This window comes from Lytechinus variegatus, chromosome 12 (genome assembly GCF_018143015.1).
Source record: "Lytechinus variegatus isolate NC3 chromosome 12, Lvar_3.0, whole genome shotgun sequence".
Taxonomy (NCBI): Eukaryota; Metazoa; Echinodermata; class Echinoidea; order Temnopleuroida; family Toxopneustidae; genus Lytechinus; species Lytechinus variegatus.
In genome coordinates, this window is record NC_054751.1 from 11017832 (window position 1) to 11039405 (window position 21574).

Here is a 21574-nt window from a genome sequence, read left to right on the forward strand (position 1 = left end):
GCAAGGTAATTCATGAAATTAAATGTATCTCTACTGGATTATTTCCAAGAATTCTGAAGGAATTGTAATTTTTTTATAGAGTATCACACTTTTGGGGTAAAATTTACATAAAATTTTAACCAAATGTTGGTCCACATATGTACAAAATTACATTGACCAACCTAATTGTGTAGGGCTGTTTTATTCAATTGTAGATTTTTTCTAAAAATTGTAAACGCAATAGCTGTATACCCTGTAGCTATTATATTATCTGTGGTGAAACTACGCCTGTGTCATTACGTGTACAAAATATCACGCTCCTCTTTAGTGTTTAAAAAAAATTGCTAAAATTGTACAGTTTTTACATCTTTAAATCCATAAAATGGTCATCTATTTTCAATAATTCCTTGAAATTATTTTGATTTAGTTGGAAAATACAGGAAAAAAATGAAGAATATTCACCTCTTTCTTGACTCTGATTTATGGTGTTAAACTCTGTAAATATTGTAGTCCTACATGTACATGTACATGTAGATTTCCATGGTGTTGCAACATTAACTGAAAACGATTGTTGATGGGTATTGATTGTTTTACACTTGGTCAACACCATGAAAATCTACATATGGGACTACAATATTTACTGAGTTTAACACCCTCAATCAGAGTAAAAAGAGAAATTAATATATTTCATTTTTTGGTAGTTCCAACTAAATCAAAATATCTTCAAGGAATTAGAAAATTAATGCCTATTTCATGAATATATTATGTAAAATGTGAAATTTCTGCACCTTTTGGTGAAGTTTTTTTCATATTTGTTTTAGAATAAGGAGCATGATATTTTGTTCTCCTTATTTTTTTTTAGGAGTGCTGTAGGAGCTCCGGCGCGACCGCACTCCTCAAAAATGAGGTCTGAGTTATCTGTAAATGATTTGTTTTTTTGTTTTTTGTTTTTTTTTTTACAGAGAATCCCTCTAAGGGGTTATGACAGTGTAACGATTGAATTTGTTGATAATTTGGTACACTGTAGGTCATAATGATCTTCAAATTGATATAATCTAATATCAGAATTTTGTTCATTTACATGTACATGTATATCAAATTATCATACCGAGACCAATTTTTTTCTCCCCAGCTATTGCGTCGTAATAGTGACTGTTCCGAATACAGCAGTTCTACAAGGTTGTCCAAACAGGCCATTGAGAGACTTCAAAAAATTCGTCAAGATCCTCATCATTTGACACCATCAACTCAGGTATGGAACACTTAGTTTATAATAATTACTGATTATTCTTAAGATTACCCAGCCATTAAAAAAAATTGTTCTCAATATCTAGTTTCATAATGATATGCCAAGATATAGACCTTACTTATTAACTGTTTTTCCAATATGTTCTCAGTTGCTTGAAATTTTCATCAAGGCACTATCAAATGATGTGTATGTTGGTGTCTTAATACAATACATGCTGTTCATCACTTTTCAAAAATGGGTACAAGGCATACGTGTCTAGTACCCCCTTTTGACACCGTACCCCACATTCCACCCCCGTTGTGGAACCCAAACGGTATGTTTTGATGCTCCAGGCGTGATTTCCCAACCCAGGATTTCCAGCGAAAGAAATTTGTCCAACAGAATTCCTAACCCCTTGAACTGGGCCGACCCCTATGCAACCGTGAGTCTGTCTGACGTGAGGAATGGTTGTCGCCATGGAAATGATTGTTGTAGGGGGCGGGGTTTGAGAAACCCCTGGTTGATACTTTGGTCTAGATTTGAGGATGCTCAAAGGTGATGTTGATTGAATGGTCTTAGTGATGAGTGAAAGATTGGTTCGGGCGGAATCTAGCAATGGCATCTTTAACTGTGGTAGCTTCCCTCATATAAGTTCCTCCGGGTTTTGAAATATGGCTCTTTGTCAGACAATCATATTAGCATGGAAAATATGTTAACTTTTTTCATAGAATTATATATTACTTTAATTGGCCATAATTTTCATGTACGTGTATTAGTAAAATACAAATCTTGGTACCTCAACAAATTGGTTAATTTTTGAATGCTCATGATATTATAGGGAGGTTTACATGTTAATGACCAATTTATTAAAAAAAGATTTAAAAAACAACTCAACAATGGTATTAATCAATTGATGTTCCCTCAATGAAGACAACAAACTTTATATTTTCAAGGCTGTTTTCAACAATGTGTAGACATACTAAAGGACTGTAAGAAAGACGTTGGCATATAGTACATTAGATGATTAATTTTGGTCTCATACCCTTTTCATAAACCTATCCTTCAATTAGCCGCCTAAGAGTAATGCGGATAATTCAATTAAAATTGCATTCACAAACTCCGAAAATAAGCTGCATTATTTTTACGAGCGCCCGTCCTGATAAAGGCGGATAATCGTCATGACAACTGGACATGCCCCTCCGATGCGGTTGTGTTGGAAAAGGGTGACCTTGTGACCGCACAATTATCCGCATTATTTGGAAATGCGTTCACAAACTCAAAATCTTGTCCCGATGCTGCTATTATGCGGATAATAGCAGCATCAAAATAATGCGGATAACTCTGGTCCTCCTCCAATTTTACGACCAAATTGTGCTGCTATTAGCCGCATAATTGGGTTTATGAAAGGGGTATCAGTCTTGCTTTCAAGTCAAGCTTCTTGGCTGTCTGACACAAAACTTAGCAATTGATCATAGGACTGATTTGTACCTTTTATCTGTTTTTGCATTGGTCACAAATCAGCTGGACGATAGATTGGCAAACTTTGTGTTTAATATGTAGCCCTGATAGGAATACCAGGCAGGAATGATTATCAAAAGGTCGCTCGTTAATTTGAGAATTGTTGCTGAGCTGTGGCTGAAACCACAGTATGGTTCTGAATGCATGAAACATATAACATCAAAACCCAACTTTCACTTAATATTTTTTTAATTACTGAAAGTTTCTGCTGCAGTAATGACCCATTATACATGCATATTACATGTAGCTATGAATCAATATTTTTTTTAATATTCTTGTTATTCATAATACTGTTTGATTTCTATTTGGAGTTATTTATGCACTACATGCATTTTCTCTACATTGAAATTATTGAAATCTTTTAACTTTGTTGGTTTGATTGTACTTGCAATTGGAAGCACCTAATTTCTGTTTACCTTGAAGATGGCTTCTTTTCCCTACATTCTCCATGAAATATACATGTTAGGCTTCATATATTACTAGGGAAAAATAGTTGTGCAGTTTTGCAGAACTTGTTTGTTAGGCTTCGTACATTACTGGAGATAAGTGTTGTGTAGTTTTACATAACTTGTTTTATTTGTTGCCATGGTTCTCCAAAAAATGGTATCCACCAAAGTGCATTCATGCAGGAACCCAACCCTTCTGGATAATAGAAAACATGTCCATTTTCTTTTGTATTCATTCAGGGTTTAAATAGCACCGTGCAGGTGAAACTGTGATACGCACATTAGCATGTGCATTATGTGCGTTCAAAGTACTGGCCTTTTAGCGGCACTTCGTCATATCACCCATTGGCAGTTATAATAGGTGCACATGAATACAATGATATTACTGAACTGTACAGCGTCGTCTCAATGCTAATGTGATCCATTTTTCCCATTTTGAATGTTTTTCATGGCTGACTAACTTTTATCAAGCTAAAATCACCTTAGATTTTTTCCAATTTTCAACACAATAGCTAGTGGCTTATTGTACACAAGAATGTGTCACATACAAAATGCCCTGATGTTGTCCTAGATATTAACTGATTAAATTTTTTTTAATGGATTGTTTACTATAAAAGTGAATATTATTTATCATGATTTATAACCATGGTTTTATTGATTACAGGAATAATCAGTTAAACATGAATAAGTTAAAGTAGATGAATGAAAGGGGGAGCTGTATCTTCTACATTTCATTTTTCATTAAAGGCCTGGTTCCACTGACCATAGTTTCTAAAACCTGCAATTCACAAACGATGGTTTCTAAAACCCATGGTTTAATCCATGGTCTTTGCAAAAACCCCTTTGTGAATTCGGGCCTACTGTAAGTGTCCCAGAAAGTAGTGATTATATTAGAAGTGGGGAAAAAATGCATAAAATAATATGTGTACTTTTTTCTATGGACTTGTGGAAACCTAAAACAAGTTCTCGCTTACAAACAAGCTGAATCTATGTTTACTGTGTCTCTTTACATTGTAATTGGTGTAAGAAAGGTCATTATTAGCCTTCCAGCTGAGCGAAGCATGCTGGGAAGGAATTTGGAGCGAGGACTGAATCCATGCACCATACTGGGACGTGTTGTACAAACTAAGCCCTCTGTGAAATGAAATTAATTGCACGGTTTAAGAGATTAGAATAGTTACGATAACAGAAGCATTTTTTCATCCTATATCTGAGGACGTGATATTCACAATGAGCATTCAGGGTTGTTTTTGATCAGGAATTCACTGCGGTTGCATGGTGTTGAAATGGGGATGGTTTTTAGGCTTGTTTTCACTCTTGAATTAAAGGTATTGTTTAACTTTGTGAGCAGCCGATTTAAAAAATTCTCAAACCAAGATGAAACATGTGTACAAGTGCATGTATTAGAACTAATAAACCCTGAAAACAACCATTATTGAGAATGAAAAGTGAAAACTACAAGGCAATCCCCGATTTTGTAAATAGGCGTCTTATAGACACCTAAATAGTACACATAAGTGTATGGGATGAAATTAAGATGGTGTTTCCGGTCACTTTATATTTCAATTTTTGAAGCACTAAATAATTATTTTTGAACGCAATTTTTTCTGGGCTTCATTTTTGTAACATATCACAGACACAGGTGACGAGTGTGACCTTCTAGCTCAGATTTTTAAAAAGTCAAACCAATGTTAACCAATCACTTTAACTCTTGAGGACATACATGTAGGCCTACATTGTTTGCTATGCCCAAGGCCAATTATCGGAACATCATCCGAAGACAAATTCTTGTCATCGGGTTGTCACCATGAAACAATTTCTTGTGACCACAGTGTTTGGGGTACCTTCTTTTGTGCAGCATGCAAGAACCAATTCAAATTCCTTGTCGGATTAAGGTAGACATAACCCTTTAATCTTGAAAACCACTCTGATCAATATTTCCCCTTTAAGCAGAAAGTACAGAACAATGGCCCATCAAGGGGGCCTTCAATGCCCTTTACCTGCAACAGATCACCCAGAGGTGTCCGCCATGCATAGCTAGCCATCCGCCATGCATGTCTTGGCCCTTTTTGTGGGACTTGCGTGCCCAACCAATGCCTTGGGAACAGTCCCCCACAGCAGTCAAAAAAACTTTCAAGCGTGTGTATTGATCTCAAGTGGGGGGTATTCACTAAACAACCTTTGTTCTCCCTACAATGGGCAAAAATAGCAGAGGCTTCAACTGTTGCTGGATCTTTGGTCAACGTTTTTATTAGGTCCAGATCACAATATTATGGAAGGGCTATTGATATGGAGATTAGCTCATTGATGGTCCATGTATGAACCCCTCCAGTTCATTCATCATAATTGTGCTGTGATGTATTATCATCTATTAAACCTTTATAGGTTCTGTTCATACACAACTATACTGTAGTTGGGTTAGAAGCATCCACTTCATAATGTCTGAATCAATAGTATCTGATAAATATATATATATTTTTTGGGGGGGGAAGGATAGCTATCTTGCTGAAATATATCCCTCTGAAAATCTTGACATATCAGTCAACCAATATCAATATTTTAATCCTTGTTTTAAAAGCTGTAGGTATTGACAATGACTAGACATAACATTATTTCTAGCATATAGAAACAAAAACGTGACATTTCACTCCCAAACTTCTAAGGTTCGGGGTAGTTTTCTCTCCAGGGCCCTGTTACATGGTGCTCACAATTGATAGTCAAAACTTTGCCATCAATGATAACTCTTTATGGAGCCCTTGCTTTTTAGTAAGGATTTTATTAATCAGCGTAACCATTCTTGAGATTGATTACAGAGTTAAGGATTATGGTTTACGGTCGGTAATATTGAAAAAGAAAAAGTATGCAACAGGTTTAAAAGGGTTCAGATTTTCTAGATGTATTGCCTTTTACTTTTATAGCATCTTTGAAAATTTGACCAGAAAAGTGATAGGTAGCAATGAAAGGAGGGGGGGGGGGGGGGGTCCATCATGTTTGCTAAAGTTCTAATGAAAGAAAGTTTTATGTTTAGACTTAGTATTTATTAAGTTGTTTGATATTTTCGGTTAAAAATGAGTTGCTCATTTATGCATTACTCGTTAAACGCCTCATTTTACCATGTCTAGTAGACTGGTATATTCTGTGTATGTTCGCACAGCAGATGGATTTCATCTTTCAAACCTGAAGTATAAGGCCTAGACATAAGAACAAATATGAGTGACAGTTCACTGTTCTCTAAAGACTGAAGAGAATTAGTTGGCTTTCAATCAAAATACATGAGGCGTGCATGCATTAAGACTATATATAACCACCAAGGGTATGCGATAGGGCAACTGTGCACCTCCCAGTTTGGAGGAGTTAGATGGAAAAAATCAATACGGATTGTGAACCGGGATTTCATTCGCTTGAACACGATCCGCGTGGCGTGGTCCTGGCACTTGGCGCCAGCCTCTTGAGGGATGACGTGCTCATGGTGTATTGCCTGAACGAAAGCAGCCGTACATCCCGGTTGCGGCAGGTGCAAGTTCCTGAGATGATGCAAGGGGAGAATTAACCCCAGAAAGCCACACCCATGGGGAAATGAACTTCCTGTCTTTGATGTATAAAAATATTCAGTTGAAAAGAATTTGATTGGCTGATGTTTGTTAAGTTGAAAGTCAGAAAACCATATGTTGGTGAAGGATTTGACAGTGTCTATCAATATTTTCATTCTTACTATTTATTATGTAGCAAACCAAAAGTTAATGTACATGTAGAAATGACAGGTCCTCAACTTCTACTCTTTTTGTAATTTTTTTTGGTCAGAGCATCAAGTTCTTTTAAATCAACACTGAAATGTTCTTTTAAAAAAGGTAGAGAACCACATGTACATGTGTACGTAGAGAAAGGAGGATGGGAAAACATTTTACAATAGAATATGAATCGAAGCATGACATTAGTAATAACTTTCTCTATATAGTTTATTACAAACTTTTGAAAAGTATTCTATAAACTTTGTTGAAATACATCACTGCAAGTACATGTATGGACCTATGCTTGAAATAATTTCAGATTCAAAATTCATTTCCCATATCTGTCATTATTTCTTTGGTAGGCCTCTCAAGAACATGTTTTATCTGTCAGAGAGAACTGTACTTTGGCTTGAAGTAAAATTGTCATACTGCCCTCTCAATTCCAAAAGTGCATAACAGTCTGACAGAATATTGCATAGTTTGTCATGAAGACTGATGGACATCCTCACAACCTCTTTAAAATTTGATCTCTATCCGGTCTCTCTTCTCTGTATTTGTTTATCTTTATTTCCCTCTCCATTTGTATCCATCCATTCTCTTTCTTTATCTTCTTTCTATCTGCAGGTATCTCAATTTCTCCTCTCTCTAACAAATTTAAGACTAATAGTTTAAATGGAAAAAAAAATCACCATCCCTTTTCTTCCTTTATCTTCTTTCTATCCACAGGCATCCCCATTTCTCCTCTCCCTTACAAAGTTATGATTAAGTTGGTGTAAATTGAAAAAAAAGTTCATTTCGAATTACCAGAAGGACTCTAATGATGTTTTTAATGTAAACTGCATTTTGAGTTCAAATGTTTTTGGCATTATCTAGAATGAGTATACACATTGTTTATTATAAAACACATTCCTAGAAACAAGATTTTTTTCTATTTTACTGATTTAATTATATTTATATTTTTACTTTTTTTTACTTTTATTCTTTTATTTTATTTCATTTTATTATTTTTCTATGTGTATTATTTTTTTTTTGGGGGGGGTGGGGGGAAGGGTGAAGATATCATTTCTCATTTATAACATAAGAGAGTGCATTTCACTCCTGTCATAGAATCCAATCTATGTATCATGGTCATGGCTGGTACGTCATTGTAATCCTAAACCAATAAGATGGTAGGCAAAGGCTGTGTTCAGTCAGAATCAACAGGATCCAAAAAACATGTTCTTAAAAGTTGTCTGCAGTACATGGAGTTAAACTATTATTTCTTTCAAGCAAGTTTCTTATGGTCATGAAAGTATACGTCTTTAAGCATGAAATGTTGAATAGAGTGCATTTTCGATAAAACTTCCTTGGATGTAAGAGAGCACAGATACATCTCAATTGCGATTATTTATTATGGCATGCTTTTGGTTCAGACTTATGTGTACATTGCATGAACTTCATATTCACTTTTACTTCCTTGGGTCAAACTTTGAAGAATGATATGCAGTGGATGGGCTTGAGGTGATTTAAGAACAGTGTTATGAAAAAAATTGTTGGAACGCTTCACTGGCATAACCTAGTTTTGTGCTTAATGCATTTTGATATGTGATTCATATTTCTGAGTCCAGCTCAAGACAGTTTGTTGAATGCACCCTTGAAGTTTCCCTGTCTGCTGCTAGAGTCATTAAAATTCACAACTCCTGCATGATCTGATGACATCTTGTCAAAAGCATTCAGGGATCAAATCTCACATCAACTGTTGAATCACTCTGCACGGGACCCATGGACTGGCACAATTTGTAGTTACATGTATGCTTTCTTTGTTGGTTGGCACATATTTTCCAGAGCTGCTTTTTCTTTCGCTTGATGGTTTTAATCTGTTTTGAAAACCATTCAGGTATGGATTTTGAACAACTTTTGGAGTACTGAGAATAGAACCTGTCCCACTAGCTTTCAAGCTGTTCCAAAGAGGAAATATGCCACATAATAGTTGGTCGTGGCATACACGGTCAAAACTCTTGTCACAGCCAGTGCTGATTAAATAGTAGCAACAGCTTTATATTTAGACAGGATTTGAAAAGCAGAGTCGTGGTATAGGAAGTAGTCGTCCACTCAGACAGCACCGTGTCCTTGAAGCCTCAACCAGTATACAGTTTAATTTCATGAGGATATGGTTATCACTTCTGGCTTTAATAGCAGTTACATCAAACTGTGTACATGCATGAGGAAATTACCAGCTTCATACTTTTGCTTGGAATGAGCGGAATTCAATGACACTGAGTGTGAATTTGCTGGTAACTTGGAGCCGAGTTCTGTGGTTATATTCCGCTATAAGATGAGAAGCCACTCTTCATCGCATATGTGAGATAGTGATGAAAAACTTTCCTTGAAAGAGAATGAATTGGAAAATTCATAAAGTTAGTCAGTTTTAACTGATGGTGATAGACAAGTTTTACTCCATTTTCTAGAAGAGAACTTAATTATTTGAGTTGAATTTGACAGAAAAGTTCAGTGTTTGTACTTTTAATATAAACTGGTAGCACTTTGTTACCTTTTGACATAATCAGTTAGCATCATAACTCACAATGCCTGTGAACGGTGCTTGGAGCAAAAGCGGCAAGGTGCGAGGACCAGTTCCTAATAGTAGATTTTTCACCGGCAGTGTAAGTATCTACAAATTTGTATAATTAATTGTAAATGAATTATTTATAGGCCTGAGTAATTATGTTGATTTTTAAGTGCTATTTATAAATGTGTGGTAAGAGTTAACTGGCAGGGAGAAAAAAAGAAGAAAAACGAGTGGAGTGCCTCTGGCAGACTTGCCTGCATTCCGTGATTCAGTATACCAGCAGTGCTGACTTTGAATTTACAACTATTGAATCGTTAGTATTAAAATACACAGATCATATGATAATAAAATGCTACATTTATTGACCCTAAATTAATATTGACCTTGGTCATGTGGCCTGAATCTCATACATAATGTTCAATGAAACTTTCAGTTATGATGGCAACTCAGCAAAAACATGTACCTCCAACATGGTTAAAGTTTGTTGACCCTAAATGACATTTGACCTTGGTCATGTGACCAGAAACTTACATAGGATGTTTGGTGATACTTAATTGCTCTTATATATGAGTTTCATTTACTAGAACTGTAAACTTTAAAGTTATGAAGGAAATTCAACAAATTCCCCCAACATGGGCCAAGTTCATTGACCCTATATGACATTTGACCTTGGTCATGTGACTTGAAACTCGCTCATGATGTTCAGTGATACTTGATTGCTCTTACATGTATGTCCAGGTTTCATGAACTAGATTCATACACTTTGAAAGTTATGATAATGGCAATTTAACAAATACCCCAACATGGCCAAAGTTTGTTGACCCAGGATGACCTTTGACCTTAGTCATCTGACTTGAATCTCTGGCAGGATGTTCAGTGTTATACAATTACCCTTATGTCCACGTTTTATGAACTAGATCCATAATTATAAACTTTCAAAGTTAACCTTAACCTTGTTTAAGATTTCATTGTTGATTCCCCCAACATGGTCCAAGTTCATTAACCCAAAGTGACCTCCTTTTAACCTTAATCTTGTGACCTGAAACTCAGGGTCCATATACATGTATTATGGCATTTCAAAAACTTAACCTTGGTTAAGATTTCAATGTTGATGACGCCGCTGCCACCGTCTGAAAAGCAGCATCTAAAGTCTCGCTCTGCTATGCAGGCAAGACAAAATTCATCATCAAAAGTTATTCACATTTCACAAGGCGAAAAATTTTCCATATTTCCTTGAGATTGTTTTGCTTAGATTTGGAAATTATCAAGAAAATTAAGAATATTCCATTCTTTCATGACTCTGAAAGATCGTTTTCACTTGATGACGGATGGTCAGCCAACTTGAAAGTCTACATGTGGGACTACTATAATGGCATTATTGTTTTGCATTATTTCTGTCAAAAGTAGTTTTATGCATGTCTTCATGAATATGCAATAACTTGGCAGATTAATATCATATCTCTACTTATTCTTTTGTATAATATATGAAATTATGTTCATCAAAATTTATCTAGGTAGTAAGAATGAAAAAATGACAAATGAGATATTCATTGCATTAATTTTGTTACATGGGAGATACACATACATATGGAAATATGAAATAATTACGACTTTATTATGTAATAAAAGAAAACTTTAAGTTGGGAATTACATCATTAGCCGATAATTAATGAGTGTATGCATATTAGTAATATTACTGTTTTCACAAAATATTGTTTAATTTTAAAATTCATTAACTGTCATTCGTCATCAGATTTTGATGAAATATTTGAACAGTGTTTTGCCTGATTAATTCACTTCTGTTAATTTAACTATTAAAGCTCTTAAAACATTTATCAATAGACGGTGAAATGAACACTTGAACACGACCCGAGTACTTATGAAATTTACATCCTGTTGATGCACTGCAGTACGGCCAATACTCAAAAAATTATTTTCACTATTCTACCGCAATCTGGTTTTGAAAAAAAGTAGTTGCTCATCTGTCCTTAGAATTGTTGATTAGAGCTTCATTTTTAGAGTGTAGAATATTATTTTTTTCCACTGCTCTATATGTATAGCAAAATGACTTACAATATTGTAAGGGAAAAAATTAACACCAAAAACCTTTAATCAATTTTAACTTTATAAGCCTATTTCAAAGTTTTATTTCAAGATGAAGAATTAAGAGAAGCATTCAATTTTGGAGACTTAAAATGTTAAACATTGCTAAGCCTAAGATGAAAGTAAAGTACCGGTATATGAAATGTAGTCAATATATTTTATTTCAAGCTGAAGAGTTAAGAGAAGCATTTGATTTTAGAGACTTTAAATTTAAAACATTAATAAGATGAAAGTGAAGTACATAAAACATAGTAAATATATTGTTGAATTACAAATTTGAAGATGTCTTTAAAAGTGTTGTTTTTACTGAAAATCCATTTTATGACTGAAAAATATTTTACAATGGGGTTTTAATTCAATGCAAATAGTACTAAATCTGACAATGTAGCAACTTTCTTCCCATTACAGTATGCTATTTTTTAGTGTAATTTCATTCTATTTGGAATTCTATTATTTCTATATGGATTGCCACTTTAATTCTACCTGATTCCATAATTCATTTCATGTAATAAATGTCATTTAACTATCGACCTAGAGAATTGAAAACCTTGAGTGAGAAACATGAATATTGGAAAAGGGAAACGCTGGTGATTATTTTCTGCATGATTAGTTTTGCCTTCTGTGTCATTGTCATTCAATTAAATTCCAAATCAACTATTTAATTTCCTCACTTGTCTACGTACCTATGATACTACCCATACAGCCTTACCTCTCTGCTTCTATGCATATTTTTTGCAAGCAAGACTGTATTTTACCGGTAGTCCGGGCATTTCCTCTCTCGGATGAAGCACCAGTTCGATGTTGTGATACCAACTGGTCATTGTTCACATAGATACTGCAATATTGACTTTCGGGCTGTAGTTGAATTCTACCTCCAATGATATACCCATGGAAGTATTCATGCAGTGGTAGAAAGAATGGTGTTGTATTTTTCTTGAGGAATTTACTGAATTTTCTTGCAACGAGTTGACAAAAAAAATGCGAAAGATGTTTCTTGACAGTTTTTAAGTGGAAGACAGTGTTGACTGATGTAGATACCGGCGTTACATTCTTATTCTTTGGAGGAGAGAACTATATTGATTTGTGACACAATGTCATGCTTCTTTCCATGGCGAGGCAGCCCACAAACCAGCTCATTCAAGGAGGTATTGGTTGGATGTGTTCTCAAGAAAGGTTTTACTTGTTTTCTTCAAAGAAATACTAGGTTGCATTATCAGTTAATGCTTCGTGGGATGAATATAGTGTTAATGGTTATTTTAACGTCAGTGGTACAGCGGCAGATTCAGGGTTTAAGAAATGTGGGGGCCAAGGAAAAGAAGATTAACCATGACTGTAGAATTGGGTAACATTTTTTTGCTTGATATATAACAAGCAAAAAGAAAGGGGGAAAATGGCGTATCAACTCTAAGATCAGTAACATATTTTTTTAGAATATAATCACGGTTCCAGGGGCAGGTCTTCCACCCTGTAGTTACTCTTATAGTAGCAGTGCTGAACAGCCCAATCAAAGGTTTTCATGATCAATGGGAAACTTTGACTTGTATGCAACAAGACCCAGACTGATATTGCTATTTACCATATACATGTAATATATCTCACTGGAGCCTTGTCTTATGTTCCATATTTGATAAACATGTAGTGGAATGCTTGTTATATTTATTTTAAAGGAAATTTTACATTGTGGGGAAGTTTAATCAAGTTGAGAATTTGAAAACATTCCATGAAGCACAAATAAATGAATAGCAATTCATTAATATTAAATACTGTCTGTTCATGGTTATTGAAATATAAAGTATGTGTGAATGCTATCTTGATGACAATTGATTTTGATTAGAGTGGATGTTCCCTTTTCATTGATTAGGTTAGCATTGGTCAGGATAACAAATTAATTACCAATGATATGTGCCGAATGTCAAGGATTAATAGATACTACAAGGGGAAGTGTATTGATTTGGTATTGTTTATAAGACTTAATGAGTTTTTGGCTGGTTACATTACATTGGTTGTCTCAGTGGTACACTATCCACACGTGAATAGCCCTGATGCATAAAAAAATGGAGGTGGGAAATTTGATTTGATTGGCTGTTGAGTGGTTACCATGAAAGTTAGCATTGGTGGCAGTAAACATGAATGATGAGTCGTTCAGGGTTCCCAGCCCATCAGGGAAAATTATTTTCCTTTTTTCCAGACAGGGAAAATCAGGGAATTTGATAAAAAAATACCTCAAATCAGGTGAAAATGCCTCATCAGGGAATTTTTTAACTTCATCAGGGAAAAATAGAGGAATTTTGCTTTCTTGAAAAGCTGGGTACCCGGTCATTGATTAGCAAAATGACCTTCATGTGCAGTACAAGATGTTGTGAGTTTTATAACAAAGACTTTAGATTAATGTCTTTTTTAAAATTCTTCTGTTGAGGTTCTAAAATGTATTAAAATGGGTATTAAAAGGACAAGTTATAATGCCAGTTGGATCAAGTACCGTCTTTCTTGGATAAACAGTTGCAAGTGTCTGCCGTGGGTCAGAAATATCACCATCATCACCATCATCACCATCATCAAATCACCATCATCATCCTCATCATTATTATCATCATCATCATCATCATCATCATCATCATCATCATCATCAACATCATCATCATCACCATCATCAAATCACCATCACCATCATCATCATCAACATCATCATCATCATCATCATCATCACCACCACCACCACCAACACTACCACCATTGCCATTGTGATCAATACCATCAACTTTTTCATCATTACATTCACCACAACTACCATCAATCAAGCATTGTCATCAACAAATATTCATATTATCATTTCTGTTCTGATATTGGAATTCTGACTGTCATAAAGTGAACAAATCACATTTATTAGTGTAAGAGTGCATGCAAATATCTTGATCTATTGTGAATGAGTTTTGCAGGAAATTGATGTCAAAACATATGAGTGAAGATAAGATTGCTTTTTAATAGCCAACTTTTGAAAGAGTTATATAACCAAATTAAATTATTACTTTCTTCAGTGACCCTAATCCCTAAAATAAACCAGTGCCTCAACATTGATACTTGACCAATCAACCTTTATGTTGACCATTGTCCTTTAGTTTGGGCATGGATGACTTACTTATGAAGAATCACAGTCCTGTGTTAGTCGTACCTGTGTATATACTGTAGTATGCATTTGATACCATAAAAGTTGATAGGAGCAATACCCACTTTGTAGATAGGGGTGGGGAAAGTATTGCACTTCTACAGTCTTACAGTGCAGTATTCTTCCTAAGTACTTCTTAATATTTTGGAGCTTTCTGTCATCAGCTTGAGATGTTTGAGATATTCTGCAATCAAATATGTTTTGGATAAACCCTTCAAGCTGACACATTCAGATTTCTGTTGACATGGCTGATTCGATATCCTTGATTAAATCTGGATTGGATATTTTTGTGCGTATATTTAGTTTGTAGTATTAGTAGGCATACATGTCTACAGATATGTTGTATAATTTGACTGGTATTGATTAAACGGACACACCCAGTTAGGAAGTATTAATCAATTTGGATTTGATACCATGTGTATTATCAGTAGGTCTACAAGTATGTCTATATTGAATATGTACATGTCACGTTCTATTTCTGGCATTCATTATAAAATGAACAAATGCAGCTTTAAAGTGTGTATAGGTTATATATGGCTATTGAATATATTACATGTACGTATTTCATTTTCTGTTTGTCCAAAAATATCTGGAATTGATTAAATGAACAAACCTGACCCTCAAGTTTGTTTTGCTAATGCTGCTAAGAAGGGGATTTTTATTTGTTGAGTTCGCACACTTCATGATCAGTGTCCTGTGTCAATTTGAATGACAGGAAACGGTTGAATTCAGTCATGTTTCATCATTCTACAATTCATTATTGACACAGACCAAACATTCATGTACATGTATTTCATACTTGTTGATATGAAATATTTCTTTGTATTCTGCCATTTCCTGTTTAAGTTTCAGGAAGAAACACGAGCCTGGCAATAAACTTTACTTTCTTTTCCATGAAAGATGTATCATGTATTGTAGAATAATGTTTTTTCCTCTCTCTTTCTCTTTTTCTTCTGCAGCAAACTTTGGCAACATCAGAAACAAGTAAGAGTTATTTTTCTCTATTGTTTTGTTCAATCAAGCAGTGCTCAATGATAATGATGACAACGATTATGATTATGATAATAAACATATTAATGATAATGATCATAATGATTATATTGATCATGATAACAATAACAACAATGATAACAAAAGTAACAATAAAATAGTTAAAGATAGAAAAGAATAATGATTATTTGTAAAAATATATCGTGTAATTCCTGTACATATTGCATATTAATTAAAAAAAAACAGGTTGATTTTAATCAATCTTACAAAATGTCATAAATATAGGTACATATTTTTCATCCAAGTCACATTTAGGCATTTATGATTCTCAGATTAGACTGAAATGTTACTTAAGACAAATGAGTTTTTAAAGAGGCTGTTGAAGACTTATCACTGCACTTGCATTTCAATACTCTAAATGTATAGCATACAAATTTTGATATTGGTATTCATAATTGTTTAGATTGATATGCACTTTCCTTTTACATTGGTATGTCTACTCTTCTGTCTATCTGCTTTATAAATCTCTAATTCTCTGTCTCTCTTTACCTGTATCACCCCTCTTCCTCTGTCTAATATTTCCATTCTCTCTTTCTTTTTCTCTTCTTTTTTCTCTTCCTATTTCTTTCTCTCTCTCTCTCGTACTATCCCACAGATTTGAATAATGATAGTCGAGGTATCCATAGTTCAGCTAGTAACCCTAACCTTGTTGCCCAAGGGAGTGGCTTGGCTGAGCTTGACCCATCGATAGGAAGAGTCTCAAGTTGGGCAGTAGACTTTGAAAGACTACTCACAGATGAACTGGGCTTGGCATGTTTTACAGTAAGTATAAAACTGAAAATATAATAATATCCCCCTTTTAAATTGAGAGAATTAATGATTTTGAAAGTGCCATATATCTGTAGATTAAATCAAATTTGAAATTTGTGTAACTCTTGCAAACTAGTACTAATTATCATGATGAAATTCTAATAAATTTTTATTTTAGAATGGATTAGAACTACTAGTTCAGAAATTAGGTAATATCACGATTTATCCTCTCAAGGATGATTCCAACAAAATTTTAACTTAAAGCATAAGAAAAAAATCTTATAGATGATCTTTGAAGATTTACATGATTGTACAGATAGTGATAAGAACAAATCACACTAAAAATTCAAAGGAGTCTGCTTTTATCCTTCTAGATTTTTCTTATTCATCCTTTCAAATTCACATTTTTTACATGTGTAGATGTTTTTAGGTAAATTTCAGTTGATTTAGAATATTGACGCTTTCCACTTTTAAGGAGAAGTATACATGAAGTGCATCATAGCTCTAAGCTTTCTCAGCGTAATGTGCATCTACATTTAAATATAGTTTAACTGTGTCGTATGACAAATCTGTTTTGAAGTAAATACTTCCAAATATTTCAGGTTTTATTCATTTAATATGGAGGTCATTGCATATTGAGGAAATTGAATACTTTTGCAGCTGGTCTACAGGCCAAGTTCACCCCTCTTGCCAACTTAAGGGGGAGTTATTTTAATATAGATGTTTTGTGAAACAGCATATTCTAAGCTTGACATCTGGGGCTCAAGGGATGTACCCTTATAGAGCCTTGATTGACATACTTCAGTGTTATTCAAACTGCTTTCATAATTCCCACCTAAAAAAATCTGGATAATGGGGTAGTTTCATATAAAAAGACTCAACTTTTCTGCTGCCGGTGTCAGTGATGTGTATATCAGAAATGTCTTGCGTATCTTTGAAAGCATTCAAATACATGAGCTGCAAGTATATGCATTTATCAGCTATTTATCAAATCCTCAACCTTATAGACCAATTTCACAACGTGAGAGGGCAGCAGACTGGTCGCCATGCTGCGGTGGGCGAATCAACTTTTATAGTACACAAGTCAATAGGGTTTTTGGTACATTCGTTCGATTTTTTTTTTTTTGGACCAATTGAGCAGATTTCTTGTAAGATTCACAATGAGCATTAATCGGAGAAGTTCAGGTCGCAGCTGTGCTGTGTTCAATTGCCACAACAATTGGAGAAAGCTTCAGGATTGGAAGCAAAGTGAATGTGAAATTCACTCGCCTTGGACTCATGAAGCCTGTTTGTGTGTGAAGCCGTACTCCCTGCATAGGTGTGTGTGTGAGAGAGAGAGAGAGAGAGAGAGAGGGGGGGGGGGGGTGGATGGCCCATAGGTAGATTTACTTAGATGAAAAAAGCATTATGTTGTTGGATCTGGACCCCATTTCATAAAGAGCTGTTACAATAACTCTTGCTGGAATGACAACTTTCACCCAAAAAAGCCATTCAAGGCCCTGTTTCATAAAGAGTTGCTATGATAGCAACTCCTGCTGGAATGGTAACTACCATGGCAAAAGTGAGAATTCTGCTTCCTGATTGGCTTTTATAATAAAAGTTGCCATTCCAGCAAGAGTTGCTATCATAACTTTTTTATGAAATGGGCATTCTCACTGTTACCATGGTAGTTAACATTCCAGCAGGAGTTGCTATCATAACAACTTTTTATGAAACAGGGCCCTGGCCCTCTCTTCCCCTTCCTCCTTTCTCCTTCCTCTCTGTTTTATTCTCTTGCCTTGCCCCCTCCTTTTGGATACTTATAGGCCTGCATAAAATGTGGTGGTGGTGGTTTTTGTGGGGGGGAGGGAGGGGGGATTTATTTGATCATGCTTAGATGGAAATATCAGTCCCTCTCTCTCTCTCTCTCCCTCTCACACTATCCCTCCCTCTCTTTCCCTCTCACTATCCCCTCCTCTGTATTACACTATCCCTCTCTCTCCCTCTCTCACACACTCTCTCGCTAGCCCCCCCTCTCTCTCTCACTACCCCCCTTTCTCACTATTCCCCTCTCACTATCCCCCTCCTCTCACACATACTCTCTCCCCCCTCTCATCCTCTCTCTCTCTCGCACTCTCTCTCTCGTTCACTCTCCCGCTACTCTAACACAACTCACTTTTACTGACAAAACTAAGGGGAAAAGTAGCCAAAGTGCAAAAATTCATCATACCTTCATCGGTCAGATATGGCCATTGTCTTACATCGTCTACCCAGGTGTCCATGCTTTATTTTATTGATTTATGATGAAGTTAATGACACAATATCAGAGCTTGTCTGTAATCTTTCATTGAATTTGTACACAGAGCCAATCGCGGTCAGCGCACTTGCCCACCACAGCAATGGCGTCGCCGATAGAGGGCCAAATACATAAACCGGCCGTGAAATTGGTCTATACATAAAGATTAAATGTTGAGTGAGTAAATCATAGACAAGCACCCCCCTTGGATCTGGTTTCACAAAACTGTGTCTTATGGCAAATTACAAAGTTGAATTCATAGTCTACTGAAATCATGCCATTAGATGGGTGAGAGCAAATTTGTCACAGAATTCTTAAATTTTTCTACAGATTGTAAATTATTATTTGATTTGTACATTTGAAATATTTTTTTCCACTTCTTTCTGTTTCTCTCTAGGAATTCTTAAAGAAGGAATTCAGCGATGAGAATATCATGTTTTGGATTGCTTGTGAGAGGATGAGCAAAATCAAAGATCATAAAGAGGTATGTTGATATTTACTGTGTTTACACGTGCATTGGCTTTTGGTTCATCTTGCACTGCAATGACACGCTGTCATAGCTCGCGGTGCAGAATTGGCTCGCGTGGCAAAAACCCGAAATTATCAGCGCACCAACAATATACGTCATAATAAAGACAACGATGGATCCTTGTATGTCACAATGGTAAAGTGAATGAAATGCGCGCCAATTGCAAATGCAGAATTGGCTTACTGTTTGCACGTAGAAAAAGGGCGATCCTGCATCGGCTTGCGGTTCAGAAACTACTACTTTGGGGTGCAAAATTGCCGATTATTCAACAAGAGCCAATGCAAGTTAATCGCGTTTACAGGTAACAAAAAGCAGATTCTGCATCGGCTCGTGGTTCTGCACCGCGAGCCGATGCAGCGTGTAAACACGGTAATTGTGATCAACTTAGGGTAAATTGCTTTCCCCTATGATAGTTTCCATGCTGATTTTGTACTACTTCTTTAACTTAGTCCTATGAAAAACTCATAATCATCTGCATAGATGGAGCATCGTCCTATAAATTTTGGCTGCTTGCGATTGAATTATTGTGGCAGCAGTGTAATCTGGGTCTTTTGGTAAATTAACGTTTTTTAGATGCAATGTTTATTATTCACATAATGTTAACATGTTAAAGACATTCTATTTTAAATGTTTTAAAGGTGTTTATAAGTTTAAAAAACAACAAAATGACAAGGAACTGTTGTCTAGGAAAAACGCTGAAAATTAGCATGAGAGGACGGGAAGGCTAAATACTGGGTCTTATCTTGTTTGTTGTCTTGTCTCATAAATTCCCCTCTCCTATATTTTCTTGACAATGCTGAACACTTTTTATGCCTCTCGTAAAATAAGTTTTGAGAACCATGTAGGCCTACTTGATTTATATTACCACTGCATAATGTATATTTATATTAACTGTTCAAAATATTGATATTGATGAATATTCATGAAAGATGTCTCCATGAGGTGTTACTTGTATCATTTCTTTACATTTAGAGGTCAAGTCCACCTCAGAAATTTTTTTTATATGAATCAAAAGAGAAAAATTAGACAAGCATAATGCTGAAAATTTCATCAAAATCGGATGTAAAATAAGAAAGTTATGACATTTTAAATTTTCACTTATTTTTCACAAAAATAGTTATATGCACAATTTAGCCACATGCAAATAAGAGAATCGATGATGTCCCTCACTCACTATTTTGTTTGTTATTGTTGGAATTATACAATATTTCAATTTTTACAGATTTGACAATAAGAACTGACTTCACTGAATCAAAACATGTTAAACAATGGTAATGCCACATGTTCAGGGAGAAATAAAACTTTGTTTCACAGGACAATGATGAAAAAATAAGAATATTTCATATTTCATATAATAAAACACAAAAGACAGTGAGTGAGTGATTTCATCAGTTCCCCCTTTGCATAACGACCGGATGTGCATATAACTAATTTATAAAATGAAGGGAAACTTCAAAATGTCATGTCTTTCTTATTTTACATCCTATTTGGATGAAATTTTCAGTGTTATGCCTTTTGGATTTTTCTCTTTTTGTTTGAATCAACATTGTGTTGAGATGGAATTGTCCTTTAAAGTAACATTCATAATTTCTACCTTATCTGTTCATCTCTGTAGCTTCAAAGAACAGCACAGGAGATCTACAACAAACATTTGGCGTCCAAGGCACTTATGCCTGTCAACTTAGACAGTGGCGCACGGTCTATGGTAGAAGATGCTATGAAGAATCCAACGCCTGAAATGTACAAAGTGCAGCAATTGCAAGTATGTCAGAGGTTAAAGGTCACTGTGAATACAGTGAAACCTGGAGGGTGTTTCATAAAGCTGTTCATAAGTTAAACTTTAAGGACAACTGGTGAACCTTTCTTACACGCTAAGCTATCACCAATGAACATTGAATGGTGCATATTTACCACAAGAAAGGATCACCAGTTGTTCTTCAAGTCGCCCTTTTGAACAGCTTTATGAAACACCCACCTGGAACCAATGCTGAAGCAATCTATGTTTAATCTTTGATCATAACTTTTTGTGCTTGGGTTGTGAACATTTTGAATAGGTTGCTTTTTTTTTAAGGTTAACTTCTCTCTTGGAGATGCTTGGAAAGGTGTTAATTTGGTGATTCTGTCTTCTTTAAAGGTCAAGTCCACCTCAGAAAAATGTTGATTTGAATCAATAGAGAAAAATCAGACAAGCACAATGTTGAAAATTTTATAAAAATTGGATGTAAAATAAGAAAGTTATGACATTTCGAAGTTTCAC

At 35.2% G+C, this 21574-nt stretch overlaps 1 protein-coding gene across 4 annotated transcripts in view; it reads left to right on the forward strand.

The window, feature by feature from the left end:
- LOC121425641 (regulator of G-protein signaling 12-like) overlaps nt 1–21574 on the forward strand; it is a 67618-nt gene that overhangs the window by 13672 nt on the left and 32372 nt on the right. For all 4 annotated transcript variants that reach the window (XM_041621773.1, XM_041621768.1, XM_041621771.1 and 1 more), the window contains exons 2-6: nt 1112–1231; nt 15673–15697; nt 16359–16525; nt 19186–19272; nt 20933–21079. In XM_041621773.1, the coding sequence (XP_041477707.1) occupies nt 1112–1231; nt 15673–15697; nt 16359–16525; nt 19186–19272; nt 20933–21079 (546 nt within the window). The remainder of the gene's footprint in view (nt 1–1111; nt 1232–15672; nt 15698–16358; nt 16526–19185; nt 19273–20932; nt 21080–21574) is intronic.